A 25,505-nucleotide genomic window follows, 5' to 3' on the forward strand; every position below is an offset into this window, starting at 1 on the left:
CCAACTTTATTCTAAATTGTCAAGATTTGTGTGTGTTTAATAAGGCTTTGATGTAGAGATCTGCACGGAACTTCATTTTGAATCCCGCTCCCGCCAGGTTTTAGCCCGAACCCGACCGCTTTCACTTATATTCAGCATTTGTTGTCATGCTGTCCGACCTGCCCCGTTTTCTACCCGTCGCGCACATTCCCACTAACGAGCAGTAGGGAGAACAAAACCGGTAACCACCCAGCTATACTGAGTCCAGACAGCCTATAACAAGCTGTCTGTATAAACACACACACACACACACACACACACACATAAAGCCGGATTTATACTTCTGCGTCAAGTGACCAGCGTAACCCACGGCGCAGGCAATGCGCTTAGCTGTGCATTTATACTTCTGCTGTCTCTGTTGGTCTACTGAACACTTCCGAATTGCTAGATGGCAGTGAGGTGTAAATGTTCCTCTGTGTCGAGTTTCTTCGCTGCTTTTTTGCGTTTCCTGAACACATCCGGGATGTACAATCCCGTTGGATTGTTGGATTCTCCTACCACTGCTATGCTGATGATACCCAGCTATACCTCTCTTTTCATCCTGATGATCCCTCGGTTCCAGCTCGTATCTCAGCCTGCCTGTTGGATATTTCACACTGGATGAAAGATCATCATCTTCAGCTGAACCTCGCAAAAACGGAAATGCTTGTAGTTTCTGCCAACCCGACTCTACACCATAACTTTTCAATCCAGATGGATGGGGCAACCATTACTGCATCCAAAATGGTGAAAAGCCTTGGAGTAACGATTGATGACCAACTAAACTTCTCTGACCACATTTCTAGAACTGCTCGATCGTGCAGATTCGCACTCTATAACATCAGAAAGATCCGACCCTTCTTATCTGAACATGCAGCTCAACTCCTTATTCAAGCTCTTGTTCTCTCCAAACTGGATTACTGCAACTCTCTACTAGCCGGGCTTCCAGCTAACTCTATCAAGCCTCTTCAACTGCTCCAGAATGCAGCAGGACAAGTGGTCTTCAATGAACCTAAACGAGCACATGTCACTCTGCTGCTAGTCCGTTTGCACTGGCTGCCAGTTGCTGCTCGCATCAAATTCAAAACTCTGATGTTTGCCTACAAAGTGACTTCTGGCCTAGCACCTTCTTATCTGCACTCACTTCTGCAGATCTATGTGCCCTCCAGAAACTTGCGTTCTGTGAATGAGCGTCGCCTCGTGGTTCCATCCCAAAGAGGGAAAAAATCACTTTTGCGAACGCTCACGCTCAATCTGCCCAGTTGGTGGAATGAACTCCCTAACTGCATCAGAACAGCAGAGTCACTCGCTATTTTCAAGAAACGACTAAAAACTCAACTATTTAGTCTCCACTTCACTTCCTAATCTGCAATTGCCTCTGAATATCACACTAACTGTACACACACAAAAAAAAAAAAAAAAAAAAAAAACTACTAACACTTCCCTTCTTAGACTTTACAGACCTGAAACTTGCCTTTAGTACTTATTCATTGTTGCTCTTAGTTGTGTAAATTGCTTCCTTGTCCTCATTTGTAAGTCGCTTTGGATAAAAGCGTCGGCTAAATGACTAAATGTAAATGTAAAATGTACAAGTGGCTCAAACTCGCTCATTTTGAGGCAGGAACCGGCGGACGTGCAACAACTTTAACTATGAGGTAAACAGAAAACAAAACTTTCTATCCGGAGCTCCTTCACGGGACTCCACACTTGTAATCAATCGCTACATTGGGTTTGCGCCATTCGCGCGGCTCTCGGTCCCGCCCCGACTCGTCAGCGATACCAAGCCGACCAATCACAGAACTTGCGCTACGCGTTGTTGCGACGTTTAGTTACATTTTTTGAGAGGTGCACGTCAGTGATGGCGACGGGCTATGCGTCAGCGCCGTAGCATACGCCGGTGTTTGACGCAGAAGTATAAATCAGCCTTAAGCACCAAGCAAGTGACACACACACATAGGCATCACCACACACACACACACACACACAGCACAAAGCTTTCTCTCTCATTCGCGCTTAAACACACACACACCTTTCATTTGCGCGCGCACACACTGCACCAAATAAGCTAACCGCAGCATCACGCTGTCTCATTTGCACACATACATACGTATGCTCTGGAGTCAGAAGCGATATTGTTAGACCGCCGCTCCCGTCCAAAATTAAACCAGTTACAGTCCGCTCCTGCGCTTTATTCGCAATTTTATTCCTGCGCCGCAGAACTATGGTTGGGTCTCTTCTTTGCAGACCTCTTCTTTGATGGTCATTCCAGATCTGTGTTTTGCTCCAGAGAGTAGTCGTCATGTATAATTATGAGACATATTAAATATTTAGACTTTTTAGTCAGTATTATTTATTTAGCAAATTCAAACTTTAACAGAAGTGCTTGGATGGCTTATAATTGGTTTATGAACACTGATGTCTGTTGTTGTGATTAGAATCAAATTTGTAGGTTTTAGCAATCACACTTACACTAATAGTTGACAAGAAGCCACCATTGAAGTTTGTCTTGATTCAAGAGAATCTTCACGAATACTGAATCATCTAGTTATGAAACATGACGTCTTTTTGAGTGAATTGTTTAATCATTTATTCAACCTGTGATTTAAAAAATGTTCTGGAATTAATTTATGATCTCTCTATTTTAAGCTAAATTATGATTCCCAACTTATCCAGAATCATGTAGCTATGTCACACATTCGGAAGTTGACAGCAAGCAACCATTAAAACGGTGTTTATTGCTGAACAATTGATTCAAGATATTCTTCACTCACGAATGCTGATTCATCCAGTAATTAGACATGACGTATTTTTGAGTGAGTTATTGAAGTTTATTCAAACTGGGATTTAAAAAAGTTCTGTAAACAATTTGTGATCTGTATTTTACTCAAAGTTACAATTTCCAGTTTATCCTGAATCATATAGCACACATTCGATAGTTGACAACAAGCAACCATTAAAACAGTGTTTGTTGCTGAACAATTGATTCAAGTGATTCTTCATGAATGCTGATTCATCCAGTAATAAAGCATGAGGTCTTTTTGAGGGAATTATTAAATCATTTATTCAAACTGAGATTTAAAAACATGTGTGTGTGTGTGTATGTGTGTGTATGTATATATATATATTTATTTATTTATTTATATATATATATATATATATATATATATATATATATATATATATATATATATATATATATATATATTGAAATGAAATATTATTTTATATTGTCACCTGTATTTTAAACAAAAATCATCTTTTTAATTAATAGTTGCCAATTTATTTAGATTCATGTGCTAGAGCACAGTCACATTTTGCACTGAAACATTTTTGACATGTCTTTTCTTTAGTGGCCCTCTAAATGAGGATGTTTTCGCTGCACGGAGTAAAGCCGATCAGCCAGTCATGTGTGAAGATGTTAAAGAGCTGCAAGCCATGATCCACAAGCTGTTCCTGCAGGTGAAAGATCACTTAATCATAAGACACACAGACAAGAGGACATTTTATAGGGTTTTGTTTAGGTCTGTCACAATAATCAATATATCGACTTACGGTGCAATAATTGACCTCAATAATTTTAGTTGTTGCAATATATATTTACAAATTCACAATAAACAGTAAAGAAATTTTACAAGGACATTTACATTTTACCTCGATGATGTCAAAATTAATAATTGGACATTAAATTAAAAGTATAAATATATAATAGGACATTAAATTCAATTTTGACATCAAATTACAGAATTTGAATAACCTTAGGAATGAAGAGCTTTAGTCCCTTTAAAGTGTTTATGCATTTCTTTGCGTTGTACTGTTGTATAATTATTCTCTAATCAGTGGCATAAAATGGTCTCAGTATCTCAGAATGACTATAGTATCGCTTATCACAACAATAGATGGCACAACAAAAAATCTTTATCGTGACAGGCCTAGCATTGTCCCCAAATATGGCTCTATAAAAGTTTGGGTTCCTCATCACTGGATCATAAAAACAGTAACATGCAATATTATTAATAGTCTGTTGACTATTTTTTTTTTTAAAGTATAATTTTAAGAAACACACTACTTTCTTGAAAATAGACTCATTTTACAGCTCTCCTAGTGTTAAAAAGTTGAGTTCTATCATTTTTGAAGCCATTCAACCGGTCTCTGGGTCTACCGTGAGCACTTTTAGCTTAGCTTAGCATAGGTTATTAAATCAGATTAGACCATTAGCGTACTGTGTAATATCACTCAATCATTGTATGGCAGCAGTTTCTTAATCATTACTTCTGAAAGAAAAGTATGGTTGATAGACATATCAAGGGCGAAGATAATGGCAAGTTTTTATTTTACACTGTTCTTAATACATAATGTAACTACAGACGAGTAAAGCTTTAAATAAGAAACTTATAGGAGCTGTTTGGGGAATTTTTTGGGCAAGATGCTAATGGTCTAATCCAATTCAATGATCTATGCTAAGATAAGCTAAAAGCCAGACCCCGGAGGTCAGCTGAATTGATTATAAAATGAAAACACTATAGGGAAACAGTGAAGTAAAGTGTCTTTGTTTATTATTATCTTTATTACTGCTGTCTTCAGTTGTTAAATAACAGTTACATAATAAAATTTGTGATAAAAAGAAATCTAAACAAAAGCAAAATAAAGGAAGCACAAACACATTAAACAAAATGCTGAAAATAAAATTAACTAGATTTCAAATGATAATTTAAAAATTGACTCAAGACTGAAGATAAAAACAAATTAAAGGTAATTCAAAATATGAGTAAACACAATAGTATAAATGACACCAAAGTAACGCTGCTGGTTTGTGTTTTGATCATCTGTATCTCTCTCTCTCAGCCTGTTCATAATAATGGATCCAGTGGTTATGGCAGTCTGGGCAGTAACGGCTCTCACGAGCACTACATCAGCGTGGCTTCGTCCAGCGACAGTAACGGAAACCTCTGGGAGGATTCGCACAGAGAGACAGTATGCGATTAAAATGCAATGAAAAAATTCTGAATGTTGTGTTCACTGGAGCTCATGATGGATCATCTGTCTTCTAGATGACTCTGCAGCAGTTTTGTGCTGATGTTAATAAAGTGAAGAACTGGGGCCAACAGGCGTATCTGGAGTCGCGGAAAAAACTCACAGCTCTTGGACCAGCAACTGCAGGTCTGTGTTACATCTGGTTTAGACTGAGCATCAGTTAGAAGCTTTTAACTTAATTTTAACATTACTTAACTTTTACTTGCACTTTAACCTTGGCTTCCCAAGCTGCATTTAAAAGTAGACACTTCAAGCTTTCTAGAGATACACATCTCATCTCTGCGCGTTTAGTTTTAGCGGAGTTTCAGCGCATTTTATTGACGCGCTTCTAAAAGCAGATCGCGGAGAGAGAAAAGACAGATTGCCTACACTGTTTGTTTTCCTTATTTTGCAAAAGCACAACAAAAAGTAGACACATAACAGATTCGATTGATGTATTGATCTTATCTGTATGATCAAAACTGAAAGTGTAATTTAAGTTCATTTCAGCAGTTTGACGACACTACAGGTCAAAACGCGTATACGCGGTCTTCGACCCCAGAGGGTTAACCTTGGCTTCCCGAGGGAGAGCGGGGGGTTGCCGCTCGGTCAAAACATGCTGGATAAGTTGGCGGTTCATTCCCCTGTGGTGACCCCAGATTAATAAAAGGAGTAAGCCGAAAATGAATGAATGAGTGACTTCTCTGTCATAATTTGTGTCACCTTTGCTGGGATAGGTTTTGATGTTGTAACAAACGATTTGATTACTTTCTCGCACTAATCAAAATGCATCACATGACTGTTAATTTACTGCACAAACCCGGCTCGACCCCGTCTAAAACTCCGTCGGGTCTCACCGGGTCCCGTCTGGTTCGGGCAAAGATCTACAGCTTTAGTCCTAATACTGGACTTGGGAACCAATCGGTACTGAAATTTTAACAACGTAAATTTTTCGCAAACATTTTGAGCGCTGTTGAGCACGTTCTTAAACACAGCTGATTATCATTGTGTTTACTTGCTCAAAAGAAAGACTGTGATTGCCTATGAAGGTCATCAGTTCACCGAACTCACTACTGTTCACTGAGTGTAACTACAAATACAGGGCCACTGGAGCGTTTCAAAGCCGTGATGCTCTGATTCATCACCAGATCCCTTGTATGTCAGCTTGTAAACAGACCAGCTGGTCTTCATGGCTTTGAAACGCTCCAGTATCCCTGCATCTGTGTTACACTCCGTAAACAGTGGCGAGTTCGGTGAACTGATGACCTTCACAGCCAATCACAGTCATTTCTGTTGAGCATGTGAACACAATGCTAATCAGCTGTGTTCACGAACGTGTACAACAGCACTCAAATGTTAGCAGGAAATAAACGTTATTAAAATTTCAGTACCGATTGGTATCGAATTCCAGTATGGTGACAACACTATTGTGTATTATTGTGTGAAATGTATGTAAATTAGGGTACATTCAATTAAATAATGCCTCGTTAGCATATTAAACATATCATTTTAGATTTTTTTTCTGTAAAATATTTTCCAATTCGCATTGTTATTGATCAGTTAGGGGAAGTTTAGCTTTTTTTTTCCTATTCATCTGCATTGTCTTGCTTTTATGGATATAAACTAGACCCTGGTGAGTTCCTAATTGTGTATTTGTGTTTGATTTGTTGTCATGTGCTTTAGTTGCAGGTGCAGGTGTTCATGCGAGCTCCAGTCACGATTTGGGGATTCGGGATCATCTGAAACAGTCTCTGCAAAAGGCCCGGAAACAACCACACATTCCCTCTTACCAGCAGATCAACTGTGTGGACAGCATCATCAGGTCAGACACACACACACACACACTCAGATTATCCAACAATATATACTACTACACTGGTATTTTTTATGTAAACATTTTAAATGTCCAGGAAAAAAATTATTCGGATGCAAAAACCTCTAAGTGCCGTCGGAAATTTTCTTCAAAAATGACCATTTTTATCAGGGTCCTGTGTGTAGGTTCAGTAATTTTCACTTTTATAGCAAAAATAAGGTCTTTTTACGGTCTTTAAAGAGATATAACTCGCCATTAAATTTACAAAGCTGAGAAAAATGCTAATTTTCCATATTTGCACTTTTTTTTGCATCTTAAGGCAAGGAAAGTTTACTTATATAGCACATTTCTTACACAGTGGCAATTCAAAGTGCTTTACATAAACAAGAATAAAAAATACAAGTATAAGAAAATAAAAAAACAATAAAAAAAATAATTAAAAACAGTTTAAAATGTGTTAAAGCAGGTTATAAAAAAACGTAAAAGAGAAGAAAGACACAATAGTGCCATCTGTCGGATGCAGCACAGTGCTCATTCAGTAAAGCACAGCTAAACAGATGTGTTTTCAGTCTTGATTTGAACGTGTCTAGTGATGGAGCACATCTGATAATTTCTGGAAGCTGATTCCTGCAGTGAGGGGCGCTGTTAGTAGCTGAAAGCAATTCACCCTGCTTTGACTTAACTCTTGGAATTTCTAGTTTATATGACCTTAAAGATCTGAGTGATCTGTTGGGTTTGCATTCAGTGAGCATATCTGTAATGTATTAAGGTCCTAGGCCATTTAGTGTTTTATAGACCAGTAATAATACTTTAAAATCTATTCTGAATGTAACTGGGAGCCAGTGTAGAGACCTGAGGACAGGTGTGATGTGCTCTGATTTTCTGGTTCTGGTCAGAATCCTGGCCACAGCGATCTGGAGGAGCTGTAACTGTCTGACTGTTTTTTTGGGAAGACCCATGAGGAGGCCGTTACAGTAATCCACCCTGCTGCTGATAAAAGCATGAACAAGTTCCTCTGGAAACAAAGCATATAACTCTCGCAATGTTTTTGAGATGAGGGTATGCTGATTTACCATGACTATTGAAACTCAGATCTGATTCCAAAATCACATCAAGATCTTAATCATTTAACAGAATTTAATTTATAATTAATTTAATTTTAATTATTTAATTTTTATTTTACTTTTATATTCTTTTATTTAACTTCTTTATTTATTTGTTTATAAGTTAACCAGGTTATTTAATATATAAAACCTAGAATTTTTTTATTCTATTATGAAATTAATTCTTATATTAAAAAATATGTATAGTGTAAAATATTATATGAAGAACAAGTCATGAAAGCTTGTTTAAACAAATGTTTTTTTATTTTTATTTTACTCCTTAATTGTAAGTCATTTAGGTCAAAAGCATCTGCCAAATTACTAAATGTAAATGTAATTTAATTTTAATAAGTGAATCAGGGTTCAACTTAAGATCATGAAGATATGTCTAATTATACAGTTTAACTTCATTTTTTTAGTCCGTTTAATTAATGTAAGTTGAGATAACTAGAAAAATGTATTTAACTCAATGAAAAAAGTTACAGCAGCAAGATGTTTTTACAATGTAATATTTGCTATATTTATAATATTTCTAAAATAATCTCTTATAATCTATACATATTAAATATTATATATAAAAAAATGGAATAGTAAAATATAATCCAGCAGATTAATTTCATCATATAAAAAATGTTAGAAAAAATGTATTAAACACTCCAATTGAACTTCCATGTAATTCCAGTGCCTCAAATGTAAGTGATTTATTTTCATTTATCTAGAGTTTGTCGTTTAATATCTGATTTCATCCTTTTTTTCCCTCTAGATATCTAGAAAGCTGTGCTACATCGGCTCTTAAAAGAAAGTGTGAATCTTTGTCCATCACTACATCTTCCTCGTCCTCCACCTCAGAAGAAGACAAACCTACAGCGGCTGCACATGAAAACACTGACGGTACGAGCCCTTCCAGCTCTATCTGTCTCCTCCTGAAATATCTGCATATGTTGATTTTTATTAACTCAATACCCCCCACCCCAGCCCACAAAAATAAATAAATAAATAAAAAAATGTGTAAAACGCTTTGTGTCGAGAAAAGTGCTATATAAATGTAAGGTATTATTATTATTGTTATTAATATTATAGTGCTTTTGTACAGTAACACTGTGAGATCCACAGTAACATTGTGAGCTCCAGTAGTTAACATTAGTTTATTTACCTAAACTACAAAACCTTTTAGTAATCTTATGTAATGTTAATTTATTTGTTATTGCCTGTTAATGCTTTCAAATCGTAGACATAATCTGATTACAAGTTGTCATCATTTTATCAAATGGAGTTAATAGCTAATAAAATACTGTTGTTTTTAGCTAATATTAACATGGTCATTGTGAAAAGTCAGGATTTTCTCAATGTGGATGAGACTTAATTGTGTTTATTCAGTGACGTCTGAAATACTGTTTCCAAGTCGCTGCTCATTTGAATTAAGAAAATATTAATTTATAACCACTTTTTTAATCGTATCACACATTTAAAGTGAATTTCTTATAAAATCGTGGTGTACGCAACAATCTCTGGACTTATGGACCAATATTTTACAATTTATAAAAAATGATTTGCTTTCTGGCGTTGTGATATTAGGCATGGATGTGTATATACGAGTAATATCTCACTTGTAGCAGTGCGATATGGCTGCATATCGCACTGCTACGAGTGTGATATTGCTTTTAGACAACAGTTCAACGCCATAATCGAGTATTTGAAAAAGAAAATCAAGCACGAAGAGTTTAAAAACCCTTTTGTAATAGAAACTACTTTCTTGCACCGTTCATACACATCTGCAGCTGACGTCAGAACAGCAGAAACTGTTGCTACTTCACAAGCATCACTTTAGAACTAGTGTTTGAATTACTATGGTGTAAATACAGATTACTATGGTATGAATACAGCACTACAATATACAAAAGAGAGATAGACTTAGAACGTCGCTTACCAGTTTAATAATGATTTGATCAGCTGTAGTTAGAAAGTTCACTGAGTTTTTCTCCTCTAAGGACTGATTATGGGTTCTCTGTCGTCATTTCGTGACAGAACTGTCCTTGCTCTGCTTAATGATAGGCTAATTGCCGCCAAAGTGCTGAATCTCCAAAATTATGAACATTTTGAAATAGGCTCTATCCTTATAAATCAACTGCATAGTTGCAATCTAAACAACTACATTCTTGCCTAAAAAGCCTGCAAAGTACATTATGTTGTCCAACAGCTGCAATATTTGTCAAAATGTACTGAGTTTAGTCCCTCTTTAGTCCTAGTGCGGGCGAAGTAATACCAAGAGGCAACCTCCCGCTCTCCCTCAGGAAGCCAATACGGAAGTAACTAAAACTGCAATTCACTTGAAATTCTGCTAGTCCTGTCCGCTCCTGGCTCCAAAACAGAGCAAATTTCAATTGAGCCCACTGTTAAAATGGCCGACTTTACAGCAGAAAAAAAGGTGTTACAGCCTGGTACAAAAAAAGATTTTGGTTAATACAGCTAATATTACCCTTCATGACAACTGTGACGGGGGTGAACTCATCTGTTTCCTTTATATTAGGCTATATTAAGTTTGCATAATTAAGGGAGTGGCCACTTGAGTGACAGCTAGGTCTCGTTGGTCGCCGTCACGTCACCTCAGCTGAATCCGGCAGATTAGCCACTGAACTCGGCATATTTATCGTATTTCTGTGTTCTTTTATGTGGCTTTACACAGTCAACTGCCTTTTGGACTTGTTTCCTAAAATTATCATATGGCATGGCATGCTTAGTGCAGTTAATTGTGCTCACAAACCATTCACATGGCCTCCGTTTCACATGTGAGTAAAGTTATATACTTATATACCATCTCTATACATGTATTTGTTTTATTTAAGATCATTTATCGTTTATATTTATATTTATATTTAGAGCTGTAATGCACTCCAGAATCTGTCAGATTGATTAGCTGTAGGCTCTAGAACAGTCATCTGAAGCGTTGTCATGCAGTGTTATGCTGGATTTCATCAATAGTCCTACATTAACTAACACAGACTATATCTGAAGTGTTTGGAAGTAATTCGCGTTTTCCTCCTGTCGAGAAACGTCATAAGAACAATGTTTAGTGGCTCAATGTATTACAGCAGTGTTTTTAAAAGTCTAAACACTTTATTGATATAGTGTACAACCAAGCACAAGTGGTCAGAATACAAACGAGTCGCAGGTGATATAGTATTAAGCGTTCTCCCAAAGTAAAGTGTGTCTGAACCAGGTCCAAGCTAAATGCCAGCAGGTGTCTGTAGCTCCGCTCACTCTCCGCCTCTTTGCCCTTATTTGGTTTTGGCCGTGGGTGTGATGACGCGCGAACAAAATGGCGACGGTTGGCCGTGCCTAATTGTGGCTTCTTTTGCGCTCTTTAGAAACCTATGGGTGACGTCACGGATACTACGTCCATATATTTTACAGTCTATGAGTAATACACAAGGGTGAACAGGCTGCACAAGTGCCGATATTGCTTTAATATCTCTCGGCTATTAGCCAATCAGATTCGAGAACCAGACAGCAGCACTTAGTCAATGTTTTTAGTATGGTTTATTGAGTCTCTTGTACAGTTTAATAAAGCGATTGGATCCCGAAGCTGCTTTGCGTGATGTCAGACTTAACAAGCGAATTGGTCCCAAATTCGTAATTTGGTTGAGGCATTTGTTTACTCTGAACATGTATTTACAAAAAGCAATGCACATTTTTTTTGTCATACATATTAACCCTTTTTTTGCAGCGTAGGTCAATGTTGTGATAACACGTGATACCAGCTTCAGCAAATTGTCATGATTATTTGATGTAGTTAAAAGCGACATTGTTATCGTAAGTGATATAGTGCCATTGTTTGTGGTGCAGACGCTGCTCTGGACGCCGCTCGAGCTCTGGACAGTCAGGTGTCTGCAGGTTCAGCCACGACAGCAGCGGTGGTCGGAGCTCCACTAACAGACATCACTATATCCACTGAGGCCATGAGTGTGGTGTCCGTGACCAGTCAATGCAGCTACAGCAGCACCATCGTCCACGTCCCACAGCCTGAGTCCGGTGAGTCTCAGGCTTCCTTTACACCACAACCCATGGGTGTCGTCTGTGCTAGTTGTTTGGCGACAACAAGGGTGGCGTGTTACTTGGAAGTCTTGAAAAAGTCACTGCAATTTAGTAGTAAACATGTGTATGAACCCTGCCTGAAGATGTTGAACTGAATTCTCTTGTTTCTCTGCTCCAGAAGTCACTGCATTAGAAGACGCTCCGATGGGCAGTGAGCCAGCCGACTCCGCCCCTGCTCCTGCTAGCCCCGCCCCTGATTCTGGCTCCGCCTCCACGTCTCAAGAGGAGCTGCTGGTGCTGGGACTGACCAAAGAGGTGCTGTCGGCTCACACACAGAAGGAGGAGCAGCAGTTCGTGGACCGATTCCGCCATCGGATCCTGCAGAGTCCATACAGCTCGTACCTGCAGCAGGACAACAGCAGCAATGCACATTCACATCACAGAGGTGTGTTTATTATCTGTTTCTTACTTTGGATAACAGTGATTAAAGCAGCCAAAGGGATTTCTGAAATGCACATTTTATATGTTTATGTTTTTATTATGTTGTTAAAAGAAAAAGAGGTGGTCGTTTGAAATAACAGTGAATATTATCTGTAATGTAGGATAAAGATGGTAGTATAAAGTGTGTGTAGAAAATCTCTGTGACATGCTCCCTGAAGCCCTGCCCACTGTTTGTTGAACCTCTCTGATGCACTCATTGAAGGCCTACCACATGGTTCACAGCTGCACCTTATCAGCCTAATCATCAGCCCCTTAAAAGTAATGTGGCTTCAGAGTAGCAGTATGCTCTTAACTTTCACCGCTCTTGGCCCCTCATATGGTGTTGTGGCTGCATGCAAATACATTAGTCTGATACCATGTGGAGAGTTATGAACTAGCCTTAAGCAGGTCGCACACCAGAAGCGCCGCTCAGCGCCGCGACAGGGCGCGTACATGACAGTTTAAAGTATCACACACCAGACGCGCACATTCGAATGATATTTAACATGAAACTAATCAGATGGCGCTCTGTGGCACGGCTTAAAAATAAACTGCGTCCTGAGCCATGGTCGGGCGCCGCCGACAGCCGCCGACTTGCGGCGCCGGTGTGTGTGTCCTGATAGAAACCTATGTTTAGAATTCTAAAATGCATGGCGCTGCGCAGCGCGCCACCGAGCGGCGCTTCTGGTGTGCGACCTGCTTTAGGGAATAAAACCCAACGAAATGGATCTTTTTCGTTCAGGCGTTTTGACTGACACTCCATTTGTTTTGACTGACTGATACTCCCTTGCGAGTCAGCATTACCTTCCTAATTTCCTAGAGTGTGTATAATAATTTTTTTATGATTTAATCATATGATTTGTTTATTTATATTATTATTTTATTCACTTTTTATATGTGACATTATTATATTGATAATTATAAATAATTTATTATGTTATGTATTTTATTTAACTCTATTAGAGAAAATTTCATTAATAAAATTTAGTTTTGTTTTTTTCTTGTTATTGATTATTTAATTGATTATTTGTTGTTTAATATGGCAAGATTTATAAAATATTTTATTCTGGATATCGTTTTAGTACTTCTAAAACTGATTGATATTTAGAAATATTTAATCATTTTAATATATATTAAACTACATACAGCCTTTAAGTTATTGGGCCAGTATTAACTTAGCTATACTGCTAAACACAAAAAAATACCACGGCCACTAAAATAAATAGTTCACAAAAATATAGAATGAATGATTAAACTAATCTATGAGCATTAGCAATTTTAATTCAATTACAGTATGTAAAGTTCATATTAAGACCCTCAACACCCTCTGTAGACGTCTGGTGTAAAAAGCTCTTTTATTTTTTTATTTTATATATATATATATATATATATATATATATATATATATATATATATATATATATATATATATATATATATATATATATATATATATACTTTTTTTAAAACTAATTAATTATTATATTTTTTTAGGATTTATTTTTGGCCTTTATAAAGTGGATAGAACAGTATTTCAGACAGCAAGCAAAGTAGGAGAGAGAGGGGGTAGGGATAGGAAATGTCATCGAGCCGGGATTCAAACTTGCCCTGAAGTGCTACTGCACCATATGTCAGCGCTTACCACTAGGTTATTGCGCCAACATTACTTTTATATATTATTTATTTTTATTATCTTAATTATAATAAATTATTTATTATGTTATGTATTTTATTTAACTCTACAAAAAGAAAATTTGGTTCAAAGATAATTATTTTTCAGACAATTAAACGAATACAAGTTATGTTATATTATATTATATATGGAAATTATATATGGAAAATATATTTTGTTATTTATAAATATATTATTTTATATACTTTATATTATATATTTATATTATCATTTTTTTTATATATCAAGATTTTATTAATTATTTTTTTCTATATTGTTTTAGTACATCAAGTAATAATATTTAATTTACAAATATTTAATATGTTTTAATGATGTGCCAATTAATAATAATAATAATAATAATAATAATGTAATAAAATATATACAACCGTTACATTATGTGGCTAGTTTTTAACTAGGCTATACTGCTAAACACAAAAAAAATTAATGAATAAATAAATAAATCTCTTAGTACTTATATATTAAATATAGTGCTTAAAGTTTGTGACAACATCAACATCTCATCATATTAAAACCCATCAGCAGCCTCTATATCTGGTGTTAAACCCTCTTTTCCATCTGCTCTCAGGGGATGTTGTTCGTCAACCAAATAAACACAAGCGTCCCAAACCAGAGGATTCGTCCGACAGCTATGAATGCTCTCAGCCGGGCAACTACTGGTCTCTTCCAGGACCCACAGCGGCGCCTCACTCCTCCTGGCCGTCCTCAGAGTCCTCTCAGCCTCCGCCATCCAACATCGGCTTTGTGCCACCCATGGCAGTGCCCATGCAAACACCCCCATACTTCAACATCATAGGTGCGGATCAGCAGCCCGTCATGCTCCAGCCTGATCCAGGAGTCCAGAACCTCCAGCCAATGACACCCATGATGGTGGTCCTGCTTCCCAGCTTCCCCATGTACCCCCCGAACAATGGCATGTATTTTCCTATGGCGGCACCAGGGGTGGTTCCCTATAACATAGGCGGCTTCGTCCCGCCTGGAACCCCTATGCCTGCTGAGGCTCCGTTGCAGGGTCATAACCTGGAGTCTGCTGGAGTCGGGGTGCCAGCAGAGCCGGACTCTATCCCTGAGCCGTGGTTTGGGGAGGATCTGGATGCAGCTCAGCCCACTGCGCTGTTCTCCAGCTCTCGCTCCAGTTCCCCCATCCAGCTCAATCTGCTGCAGGAGGAGCTGACCAAACCCAGCGAAGCACAGACCTCCACTAATGCTGACAGTCTGCAGGAACACCACACCAAAACGGTGAGACCCCCAAGTCCAGTTTCTGTTTAATATTTTTTTGATGCATTTAAGAAATTAAATATTTAGATGCAATCTCTTTAGATTATCTCTCTCTCTCTCTCACTGTCGCTCTCTTTCTCTCTCTCTCTCTCTCTCTCTCTCTCTCGCTCTCTCTCTCTCTCTCTCAATTCAATTCATTTCATTCATTTTCTTTTTGGCTTCGTTCCTTTATTAATCTGGGGTTGCCACAGCGGAATGAACCGCCAACTTATCCGCCAACTTATCCATATATTTATATATATATATATATATATTTCTCTCTCTCTCTCACATTTCACATTTGAGGTGCTTTATTGGCATGACAAATAACTGTACATTCGTATTGCCAAAGCAGTGCAGCGTCGCTGCGTACAGACAAGACAGTGCAAAAAGGGCAGTAGTGCAAACAAATATGAACATAAAATATAATATAGAAATAAAGAAAAGAAATATAAAAAATAAAAATAGATTAATAAAAATAACAATATATCAGTAAAACTACAACGTTTAATAAAAATAGATTAATGGTAATTTGTGAAACAGGATAAAAGTGATGACAATAATATCCACAGTAAGTCCACAAGTAAAGAGTTCCAGTTGTGTGTTGGAGATAGTGGAGCGGATCATTGTGGGTTCCTCAGACGGTGGCAGGAGTGCACAAACTGAGCTGCTAACACACAGCAGCACACACACTCTCCCAGTAGGATGGGCAGTTTCTCATTGTTTGACAGGGACTCTCTCTCTCTCTCTCTCTCTCTCTCTTTCTCTCTCTATATATATATATATATATATATATATATATATATATATAGGGCTTTACATTAACACTCGCCAAATGCGGGTAGATTTCAGCTTTGGCGGGTTGGACAGCCGCTCCCACTAGCCACTTTGGCAGGTTGGAAATAATTCTTACATTGTAGTTTTAAAGCTTATAGCAGGGTTCAACAATAAGGATGGCCCAATATGTGTGCAAATGTGATCTTAAATCGAGAAGCAGCACGACTGACAAAAATAACTGTGTTCTCGCGAACAAAAGCAGGTGAATACCTTATGAGAGGATGATTACTCGCGCGCACAGGTGATGTGATCTCTCTCTCATATCGTTATATTAAGTTTTATCACAACAATTAAAATCTTTAAGTGACATAATTTTAAAATATTTAAATGTAACATTTTATTGATGTTATTTGATATTGATGATGATTATTATCATTATTGTTATCATTATTAAATGATGTGTGTGTGTGCGTGATAATGGTCCAAAAATTAGTAAACATAAATTTAAATGTGGAAAAATATTCAATAAAATCTTTAAAAAGAGGAAAAATATATGTCAAATTTGGTTGAAATGTTGTGGTTTGTAAAAGTAGGAGTTTAAAGTACTTAAATTCTTGTATAAATTAGTAAACCGTAATATTTTAATGTGAAATAATAAAGGTAGTGTGAAAGATTACATTATTGTTTTATGAATTATTGTTAAAACATGAAGGTCTTAAGAGAGAAGTTATAATTAGTTGTGTAGTGGAGTTGAGTGGAGTGTGATGCTAAACTGATTGAGCTGGTATTAAGCTAAATGTGATTGTGTGTGTGTTTTGTGTGTGTGTGTGTGTGTGTGTGTGTGTGTGTGTGTGTGTGTGTGTGTGTGTGTGTGTGTGTGTGTGTGTGTGTGTTTTCAGGATGATGCTCGGAGTGAGTGTGGTCATCAGGACGCTCACTCGTCCTCCAGTGAGATGCTGGATCAGCTGCTGCAGGAAGACGCTCGCTCCGGCACCGGCTCCAATGCCTCAGGAAGTGGCTCCGGAGAGTCTGGAGGATCCCTGGGCTCTGGATCAGGACTAGGCTCAAACGGGACGTCTACCAGCCACACTGGTGCGGTTCACCTCACTCGCTATATCTTCATTATTGCACACATTAGCACATTTCATTATTAAGTCATTAGACACGCCATATTAATCTTACATGAATATTTGAATGGAAATTCAGTGCTAATAAACTCTCATCTTCATTTATTGTATACAGACATACACTGCGAAAGTAAAAAAATTCACTCAGGCTTTCATATTAAATGTCACAAACATAGAAAAAAATAAAAGTGATTTGAAATGATAAAATTGAGATGTATGACATCATATAAAGCGAAATATTAAAATATGTATTTTAAATATTAAATAAAATTTTAAATATGTCAAATAAAAGGTTTAATAAAAAATGTAGAGTCTAGTTAGATTGTTGTTATTATTATTATTATTATTTAGTATAACTTAAACATTTAAGTAAAAGTATATATTATCAAAATATTAATATATAAAAATGTTAAAGTATATTTATAATAATTTTGTTAGTAAAAAAGTATGGATTTAATAGATTTTGTATTAGATTATAGAATAGAATAGATTATTGTTACAGTATTTAAGTGAGTAATAATATATAGCTAAAGCATATATAAATTCTAAATACTTGATGTAAAGCATTATTGATTACTTTATTACAAAAAATCATGTCATCATTTACTCACCCAAATTATTTCATATTATCAGTGTGTATTTTACTTGTGACATCTGTTATCTTTACACATTGTTACTTAAGTATTTCCTTTAAAAATGTGCTCTTAAAATAATCTTTTATTTGTTAATGTATGTCACAAGTAATAAATGGAAGTAGGAAAACAAATAAAGAGTGATTTTAAAATGGTAAAGCTTAAATGGTGTATTTAGTTTCATGACATCATCTGAGGTTATTTAAACTTTTTGGTATTCAGGTCAAATATATATATTCAAGTGAGAATTATTAGCCCCTCTGTTTAATTTTTCCCAATTTCTTTTGAACGCAGAGCAGATTTTTTCAGCACATTTCTAATCATAATAGTTTTAATAAATTATCTCTAATAACTGATTTATTTTATCTTTGCCATGATGACAGTAAATAATATTTGACTAGATATTTTTCAAGACACTTCTATACAGCTTAAAGTGACATTTAAAGGCTTAACTAGGTTAATTAGGTTAACTAGGTAGGTTAGAGTAATTAGGCAAGTTATTGTATAATGATGATTTGTTCTTGTAGACTATCGCTTTTTGTTTTTTAAACTGCTTTTATTCTAGCCAAAATAAAATGAAATAAGACTTTCTCCAGAAGAAAAAATATTATCAGACATCCTGTGAAAATGTCCTTGCTCTGTTAAACATCATTTAGGCAATAATTAAAAAAAAAAGGGGGGGGGGGGTGAATAATTCTGACTTTAACTGTGTTTATAATTAAAATAAAAATTCAAGCTTTTATTATTATTTTTTTTTTATTATTATAAATTTTTGAGGTAAAATATTAGTAATAATAATAATATATTTAGAATAAGTTGTTAGAAAGTTTAGAGTCCAGTTGGGTTTTTCTTACTGTTATTAGTAGTAGGATTATTGTATAAATAAAATATGTAGGTGAAATAATATTAAGATATATTTATAATTATTTGTAAAAAAGGATATTGGCAGTTTTATTAATCATTTTTAAATTATTATTATACTGCTCAAACAGTTATACAACACAAGGTAGCTCCAAGTTTTCCCTTAATTTTCTGAGCAGTATATAGTTTAATTGTATATAATTATTGTGTAGTTTAAGTGTATATATTGTTGTTGCTTTTTAATTATTTTCTTGAAGAATGTGCTCCAATGAGAATGTTTTTTTTATTATTATTTACAATTTAAACAATTAATGTTGTACTCTTTCTGTGATGTCTTTATATATTTTGAGTTATTTATAAAACCGCAGTGTTTTCTTCATCAAACTGACCCATGGCATGCCTGGTTCACAGGCAGCAGCAACAGCAGCAAGTATTTCGCCAGCAACGATTCCTCAGACACGTCCCGGAAAGCACGCAAATCCGCCGAGGCCCAGGAACGAGAGCGAAGCGGCTTCAAGAAACACGTGGACGACCCTCTGTGGAGCATGATCAAGCAGACGCCCGAACCCGTCATGTTGACCTACCAGATCAGCTCCAGGTATCAGACACTCTCTTGCCGTCTCTCTCTCTCTCCCTCTGTCCCGGGATCATTCCTATGACCAGCCTGAGTCAGTCACGTTCAGCATCTCTCTCCACAGGATTAAAAGAGAGCGCCACCTGCCTCTCGCTGAGGTAGTTCTGCTTTAAATATATCATTGTGTCGTCAGACCTCAGGTAGGTGATGGCAGGTATGGCATAGCAGCATTTCCACTGTCAGGCCTAAAGCTGCACTCACACTGGAGTTTGAGTGAAGTTCTGACATACAACACAGCGAAAAGCAGCAAGATGATTAGCTGTTGATAAAGCAAGCGATTGCACCATGAGTTCCAGCTCCAGGTCTGCTGTGAATGAATGGAAGTCTATGATCTAGTTGGAAAAGCAGCTATTGAGACCCTCTTAAATAGCTTGACAGAAGAAAGACCGAGTTCGCATCAGCAGTATTTAGACGTTAACATAACAGTGGTGTGGTGTTGAGACCACTGGGCTGATTTGTCTTCTGTGTGTGGATCTCCATGCAGGGATCAGGCTCAGGTTCTTCAGGAGGATCGAGAAAAACTGATTCTGATGCAGCCCATGCAGCCTTGGTTCACTTCGGACCAGAAGAAGGAGCTGGCCGAGGTTCATCCCTGGATCCAGCAGAACACCGTCCCGCAGGAGATCAACACACAGGTCCACAACACTGCATTCACACCACAATCACCTGGACAAGCATATTATATGATACTCAAATACTTCAGCTGATACCTCACGGAAAACTGATCAAAATGCGCATATTTTTTGAGTATTACATCAAATGGATTTGAAAGGATTGGATATATAATTATCAGATTATATTAAGATTATTCAAGTCATGTTTATTTCTCTAGCGCTTTTACAATGCAGACTGTGTCAAAGCAGCTTAAAGGTGCAGTAGGTGACCTGCTAAAATGCTAACAGCTTAGCATATTATCTTTGGACGGCAGGGAGGGACTGCCAGTCAAAGCCACACCCCCTGAAATCGCGAGCGCGCACCGCATCACAACAGCCGACAGACAACCCACTAGTTCATGTCATTCGCTAGTTAGTTAGTGCCAGCGCCATGCTGGAATTACATTTATTACTTAGCCACACTTACATGCTATATTAGAGCGAATATTCAGAGTAGCGGTAAACAGTATAGGAAGGCTGTCATTGTTCAAAACTGACCCAATGTGAATATAAAAGCAACTTCAGCTCAATAAAGCAGGTTAGGCGGAATAGCGCTGTTAACTGGTGTTTTGTTGTTAAACTAAATATAAATCTACATTATAGATGCTGTCAAAGGACCTTATGAAACTGAAAATAATCACATCAATCTTTCAACAGGAGATTTCAGTGGCTGATCAACACGTCTGTGCATATAAGTCATTCATAACAGAACACTAACTAACATAAGCTTAGCCTGACTAAAATAGTTTTAAAACAGAACATTACCTGTCTAACAGTAATACTTCAGCCATAGTGTCGTCCTTCTTCCAGCATGCTAAAGTAACTCCAATATTGATTCAGGATTTTAAAAGTTTCAATTCTGTATTTTATTTCTCCCGGTCCGTCTCGTGACCGCTTTTAGGGTGAATTATACTCGTGCCTGGCTTTACAGTAATCGGCCTGGCCTCGGCTGTCCCTCGTTGCCTCTGGCTCCGACTCGGCATCTGTGAGCGGCCCGCAGCTCGCTCGCGCGCATGTGTTTGTGATGCAGACGGGCACGCGCTAGTGGCGGATCTGCATGAACAGATGCGCAGAAGTCGGAATCTACATTTGCTGACAGACAGTCTGAGCTGCTTATCGGAATTATGGGAGATGTTGGTCCGACTCTATTTAATTGGATGAACATTTTTTAGTTTTATGCTTTACCCAGAATATAAAAATACATATAAACACATTTAGATCATTTACTGTAATCATTACTATTGGACTGTGAAGAGACTTTCAACCAGATCAACAACAAATGTTTCTGAAGACAATCACCTACTGCACCTTTAACATAAAAGTTCTAGTAAATTGAAACAGTGTCAGTTAGGGCTGTGCAATTAATCGAAAATCAGATTTCGATTTTGGCCTCTAACGATTATGAAAAACCATTAATCGAGATAAACGCTTATTCCATTATTTACCGCCCCCTTTTTAGTTGTAAACATGTGTTGCTCGTAAAAGCGCGAACTAAACCGCATGCTTCTGTGTGTGGAGCATGCGGTTTTGCTTCTGACTGTGCGCACACACAGTCAGAAGCATGCGGGCTGCAGACGGTTGTACTTGGTCTCATTCGCACACTGTGACGAGCAGAGCATCTGAAGTCATCTTAACATGAGCGCTTTAATGGACAAAACGCGATGTTTAGTGATTATTCTTATTAACCCTCATTTGTGTAATAAACAAAAGAGTTGAGGATCAAAAGAAGCGTGAAAGCAAAACCATTAAAGTGACAGCGCGCAATTCCTGATGCCGCCTGTTTCGATCATTATTAATTAAATAAGAAAAGGAGAAAATCCCTCACTGCTCTTGACTGAAGGACTTTTGTAGCTTAAGTGTTTGTCTTATAGTAAAGATGCTTAAAGCACAGTTTGTTTTATATTTTTATTCTATTGTATCTATTTCTCTTTCCTTTGCAGGGAGGAAAATAACTGTATACAGTTCAAGTCAGAATTATTAGCTCTCCTGAATATTAGCAACCCTTTTCCCTCAATTTCTGTTTAATGGAAAGAAGATTTTTTTTTTCAACACATTTCTAAACATAATTATAAGCCTTTCTCCAGAAGAAAAAATATTAGAGGAAATACTATTAAAATACCTTGCTCTGTTAAACATCATTTGGGAATTTTTTTTTTTTTTTAATTCTCAGAAGCGCTAAAAAATAATAATATTGACCTCAACAGTAATCGTTATGAATAATCGTGATTACAATTATGACCAAAATAATCGTGATTATGATTTTTCCCAAAATCGAGCAGCCCTAGTGTCAGCTCAGTTTTCAGAGTTGAAGTTCAGTTTAGTTTAGTTCAGTGTGGTTTATTTTTCACTGCTGCTAGTTCAAACACTGAAGAGCAAATCCATCGATCCGCAGCTCCACAAGTCCCAAACCAAGCATGACAGTGGCAGAGTTCTCAAACTCTGGTACGGGCTTCCTTTTAGTGGTATGTGGAGGACTCGCTAAATAATAAAGTAATTAAATTGATTTTAATAGGCTAAACCTTTTTTTTTTCTTTAATTTTCTAATGTTTATGTATTCTATCATTTGATGCTGATTTCCTCCCCATATTTGTAAGGGTTGTTGGGGGTGTATCCCGTATTTTGATATCCCAATGTTGACAGGTATAATTTAAGCACTTGCTTTTCTGACACACAAAGCCTACTCTAACTTGCAATACGCAGATCTAATTTGTAATTTAAATATGTAAATCCAATTCATATATTTAAAATATGAAAGTGAAAAAATATATTTTATATGAAAGTGTATTTAATGTTTAATGTTGTGCTTCTATTTTAGGTGTGACTTTTTAACATTCTGTAAGGGGTCTACGGATAAAAAATAGCCATTCTTGGCTAATTCTGGCACATTTTACAGTAATGTTTATTAATGTGCATTGACCCTGTAAACAAATAAACTAAACTAAAAAAATAAATAAATAAATAAATAAAAAATACAAGTTAATGTTTAGATTTCAAAGATATGCAAATAAGTAATACACACATGCAACGTATATTTCAAAATTTAGCAAAAAGAGTTTTTGGCCAGCGTGAAAGACGCTCGGGACAGTAGACAGGATTGTTACTGGCCCCTTTCGGCCAGTAACGATGAGCATGTTAATTTTTTCCGGAACCTGGTAACAACCAGTACAATGAAAAGATGGCAACATCAAACTATGAGGCTAAAAGAAAGCGTCTGTTTCTAAAGTCTTGGAAGCAGACAATTACATGGGAACAAAATTAAGAATCTGGCAAAAAAAAAAAAAAAAAAGTTGTCGTCAGCTTGGCAATCCATTTTTAAACAAATAATTTAGAATTGCAATAAAATGCCAGCACATTTTCTATACTGCTTTTTCGTTTGCATAAAATCTTGAATTTTTCTCATTTTACATTTATTAACATTTTTAAAATGTTTAAATTCTGGATTCACAGACATTATTTTGCCACATTATTTAAAATATGTGGCTAAGAAATAGCTGTTAACCTTTTTTTTTTTTTTTGTGGGGCCAGTGAAAACTTTGGCAGGGCAAGTAAAAATCTCAACCACTGGCCTGATTGGCCCACTAGAAAAAATCCTAAGCGTTGAACCCTGTATAGCCTATATTTATAAGGTCCACGGAACATTCTCAGGTTTTGATGAATAAGCTACTATATAATACTATACTATATGATGTATGAGTACAGCAGTTTTCGTTTTACTTTTTAAGAACAGTGCCATTTGAATTAACTTTAAAAGCACATTTTAATTTAAACGTTGACCTTTTATTTATTTTTTACCTGTAAGTACAGTGCAGTGTTAATGTTCAAACTATTCATAATGTTTAAAGTGGCTGACAATAATAAATATTCATAATAAGAAGAATGAATCTGTGTTTTTTGACAGAGTCCAACTATTGTGTTTTATGAATGCCTGTATTGCCCCAACCCTAAACCCAACCTTACAGTAACCAGTTTTATTTTATTAATGTCTACTACATCTACAGCAACACAGCCCACTTGTGGCGTAAATCCCTCCGACTTGGAGGTCACCAAGCCTACTTGCAGTAAAATCCCTCCCACTACAGTGATACCTACTTGCACTGTGATGAATTTAGCAGTTAATTTCAGCTTTTTTTACATTACAGATCATTATCAGTCTAGCAATAATATATCTATTTAGTGTTTCACTGTGATCACACATGTCGTTGTTGTTTTATTTTTTAGGGTTGTGTAAGTTGTAACACAATAGAGCCGAATGAGAAGCTGAATCTTCAAACGGACTCTCCAAACCCTCCTGACATCTCTTGTCCACAAGACTGTCCACCACAGGAAAACAGACCCGATACAGACACCTGACATCACTCCAGTCCTCAGCCAATCAGAGCAGCCGCTGGTCCCGCAACCACACAAAGAGCCGATTCCTGTCCGCTCACAGTGAGTCTGTACACTCGCAGGAGATGGACACTTCTCTCCGTTACAGACCATGGACCCAAATTACTGTGAATATCAGACTTTAATTTGGTAATGATGTTTGTGCTTAGTTGCTCTAATATGTCTTTTTTAAAGCAGTTTTTAAGGGGGTCATGAACTGAGAAATTTAAAATCTATTCAAATGAATTAATATAACAGGTCAGTGCTCTATTAAAACATCCAGCCAGCTTTAAAATGCAAAATATTCTCCCCAGCTTAAAAACAGACTATTATTGAAGCCAGTCTGCCAAAACGACAGGTTATGAATGTGCCTCTATGTAATAGTGTGACTAAGCCCCGCCTCCATAGAAAATCAACACCCATTTTTACATCACTGTCTGTTTAGCTCCGCCCACAAATATACATTGTATTAGGAAAATAGTTCAAGCCGAATTGTGGAGTCAAATTCAGTCAGTTTCACAATTTTTTTTAATGGCTTGTTTCCGAAGGTTTGACCCTTCATTGCTATACTAGTAAAACATTAAAGTGTAGTGGAAAACATTGCACAATAAATACAGGAAAATGTGTGAGGGTGACTACTTTTTTCTGCGCAACAAGCAAGTGCCAGAAGCATTAAGTTGCTCAGCGCCACCTTTTGTCCCAGGGTATTTCTGTTTTTCATTAAAGGTGCTATATCGGGGCTCGAAATATGCGCCCTAAATCTTATCAATGTGACCTCAAAATATATTTGGGAGCATTTGTGCATAAAATTGTTGTGAGCGACCAGTTTTTACTGCAAGATGTTTACCACATGCTTGGATTCAGATGACATTCACGCAGAATGCATCTTTGCACTTGAAACGTGAAACGCAGCGCTCAGGAATGGTTTTAAACAGTTGTCATGTCAACTTGCTGCTGTAAACAAAGCCAAGTGCGTAATGCTTGCCCCGCCTTCGCGCTCTTCTTATTGGCCCATTGCTCTAGAACTGAACGCAAATGGATTGGTTAAAA

The 25,505-nt window shown here is 36.9% G+C and overlaps 1 protein-coding gene across 4 annotated transcripts in view; it reads left to right on the forward strand.

Annotated features, from left to right (window-relative positions):
- The window catches only part of per3 (period circadian clock 3), a 57,184-nt gene extending 31,902 nt beyond the window's left edge, over positions 1-25,282 (forward strand). For 3 of the 4 annotated variants that reach the window (XM_073916080.1, XM_073916081.1, XM_068224215.2), the window contains 12 exons: positions 3,369-3,477; positions 4,861-4,989; positions 5,067-5,175; positions 6,712-6,850; positions 8,708-8,835; positions 11,788-11,973; positions 12,155-12,421; positions 14,718-15,388; positions 17,083-17,275; positions 19,215-19,401; positions 19,922-20,072; positions 24,309-25,282. In XM_073916080.1, the coding sequence (XP_073772181.1) occupies positions 3,369-3,477; positions 4,861-4,989; positions 5,067-5,175; positions 6,712-6,850; positions 8,708-8,835; positions 11,788-11,973; positions 12,155-12,421; positions 14,718-15,388; positions 17,083-17,275; positions 19,215-19,401; positions 19,922-20,072; positions 24,309-24,440 (2,401 nt within the window). In that variant the 3' untranslated portion in view covers positions 24,441-25,282. 4 annotated transcript variants of the gene reach the window in all.
- The last annotated feature ends 223 nt before the right edge of the window (positions 25,283-25,505 follow it).

This window comes from Danio rerio, chromosome 11 (genome assembly GCF_049306965.1).
Source record: "Danio rerio strain Tuebingen ecotype United States chromosome 11, GRCz12tu, whole genome shotgun sequence".
In the NCBI taxonomy this organism is placed as follows: domain Eukaryota; kingdom Metazoa; phylum Chordata; class Actinopteri; order Cypriniformes; family Danionidae; genus Danio; species Danio rerio.